This window comes from Alexandromys fortis, unplaced genomic scaffold, assembly GCF_014885135.2.
Source record: "Alexandromys fortis isolate MF-2015 unplaced genomic scaffold, M_Fortis_MF-2015_v1.1 scaffold_112, whole genome shotgun sequence".
Taxonomy (NCBI): Eukaryota; Metazoa; Chordata; class Mammalia; order Rodentia; family Cricetidae; genus Alexandromys; species Alexandromys fortis.
Genome location: NW_026068013.1, coordinates 1,007,998 through 1,010,103, shown reverse-complemented (window position 1 = coordinate 1,010,103; position 2,106 = coordinate 1,007,998). Strand labels below are relative to the sequence as shown.

General features: G+C 45.2%; 1 protein-coding gene across 2 annotated transcripts in view; it reads right to left on the bottom strand.

The window, feature by feature from the left end:
• Positions 1 to 2,106, bottom strand: part of Trpc6 (transient receptor potential cation channel subfamily C member 6) — a 122,619-nt gene that overhangs the window by 43,176 nt on the left and 77,337 nt on the right. For both annotated transcript variants that reach the window (XM_050162221.1, XM_050162223.1), the window contains one exon: positions 632 to 796. In XM_050162221.1, coding sequence (XP_050018178.1) covers positions 632 to 796 — 165 coding nt within the window. The remainder of the gene's footprint in view (positions 1 to 631; positions 797 to 2,106) is intronic.

The window sequence follows — 2,106 nt, the reverse complement described above, 5'->3', positions numbered from 1 at the left end:
AGACAGCCTACACCCGTGCTCCAGTAGACAGCCTACACCCGTGCTCCAGTAGACAGCCTACACCTGTGCTCCAGTAGACAGCCTACACCCGTGCTCTAGTAGACAGACAGCCTACACCTGTGCTCCAGTTAGACAGCCTACACCTGTGCTCCAGTAGACAGCCTACACCTGTGCTCCAGTAGACAGCCTATACCTGTGCTCCAGTTAGACAGCCTACACCTGTGCTCCAGTAGACAGCCTACACCCGTGCTCCAGTAGACAGCCTATACCTGTGCTCCAGTTAGACAGCCTATACCCGTGCTCCAGTAGACAGCCTATACCTGTGCTCCAGTTAGACAGCCTATACCCGTGCTCCAGTAGACAGCCTACACCCGTACACACACTGGCAGCTCTAAATGAATTCAGTGGGTTTTTAAAAAGAACACAAGAAGTTGGGAGGGCAGAGTAGTAGTGTATATAGGAAATGAATGGGGATGGATTTGTTCAAAATACATCGTATGCATGTGTGAAACTTTCAATCAAACAATTATTTAAACTTGTTTACTTCAGTCGGATTTTCACTTTGGAGTTAGACATTTGCCAGCCAGCCAGAATGTCAGCTCCAGATGGGTAGCAGGTCTCACAGACATACCTTGCTGCATGGAGCGCACCAGTATATGAGAGCCAGGAAGGGCAGTCCAATGGCAACCGCGAGGACCACGAGAAACTTGACTGCCATGGTCTGCTGCCGTAACCCAGAGAGGTTCTCATACCAGATGGAGAGGAGTTGTTGCTGGCAGTTGGGATGGGCTACAAACTGGTGATGAGGCAGCACAAACGAAGTTTGGTTAGAGACAGACAAAACATGGGCTCCTTTCTGGAGTCCAATACTGCTTTCTATGCTTTCTCAAGAAAAACATGGTTAGAAATAAAGACATCCATCCAACAGGTAGCAATGAGAACAGCACTGAGTTCTTCTATAGTATACAGATTCAGATATTTCTGTTGGTCAGATCTCTCCTGTGACTGTCAGGCTGTCTTTCAAAGCACAAAAAATGTTTGAGGTTTTATCATTAGAAAAAGATTCTCAAGTATTTTTGCACAAGTGCTTTTATGAATTTTATATACTTCTTTTAAGCAAGAAAGAACAAAATTAAGGCCATCCTAGCTTTTGTGGAAATGTTTGTTTATAAAGATTTGTTTTTCAGTGTGTGTTTGTGTACACATGTGCTTGTGCACACTTGTGCATGCATGTGTATCTATGGATGCATTTAACCATACGTGTGCGTACATGCATCCATGAGTCCACCATACCTTCAGAAGTCAGAAGAGGGAGGGCATCAGAGCCCCTAGAAGCTGGAGTGCAGGCAATTCGTGAGCCATCTGATATGGTGTTAAGAACTGCACTTGACTATTCTGTAAAATAGTGTGTGCTCTTAACTGCTGAGCCATCTCTTCAGCAAACACATCTTCCCTTCACTGATCTAGAATGGCGTGCTCCTACAGAGGTAGCATTCTGCACCTGTATCAACTCTACCCATTCAGCTTCACTGGGAGTCCCTGCTATCTCCCAGTTATAATCTTTCAATTATAACATTTTCCAGAATTCATTATTCTCACATATTCAATTTGAATAGTGTGTTTTCATTGTTTTTTATTATTTATATAAGAGTTAACCCTAGTCAATATACAAACAAGCAATCTTCTAAAATAAATTTTCATAAGGAAAAAGATCAGGTTATGTAAGAAAACAAAAAACTTCAGGTGAGTCTTAAGGAAAGTTCATCCTAAGACATGCAAGCAAAGCCTGCAGTTCATCTGTTCGGAATGGCGAAGCTTGAGTCACTGTGCGGGGAGTGAACCCCCTCTCTGCACACTGTGGGGAGGAGTGAGCTCTCTCTCTGAACACTATGGGGGGAGTGAACCCCCTCTCTGTACACTGTGGGGAGGAGTGAACCGCCCCTCTCTGTATGCTGTGGGGAGGATCTCTCTCTCTCTCTCTCTCTCTCTCTCTCTCTCTCTCTCTCTCTCTCCACACTGTGGGGAGGAGTGAGGTCTCTCTCTGCATGCTGTAGGGAAGAGTGAGCTCTCTCTCTCTCTCTCTCTCTCTCTCTCTCTCTCTCTCTC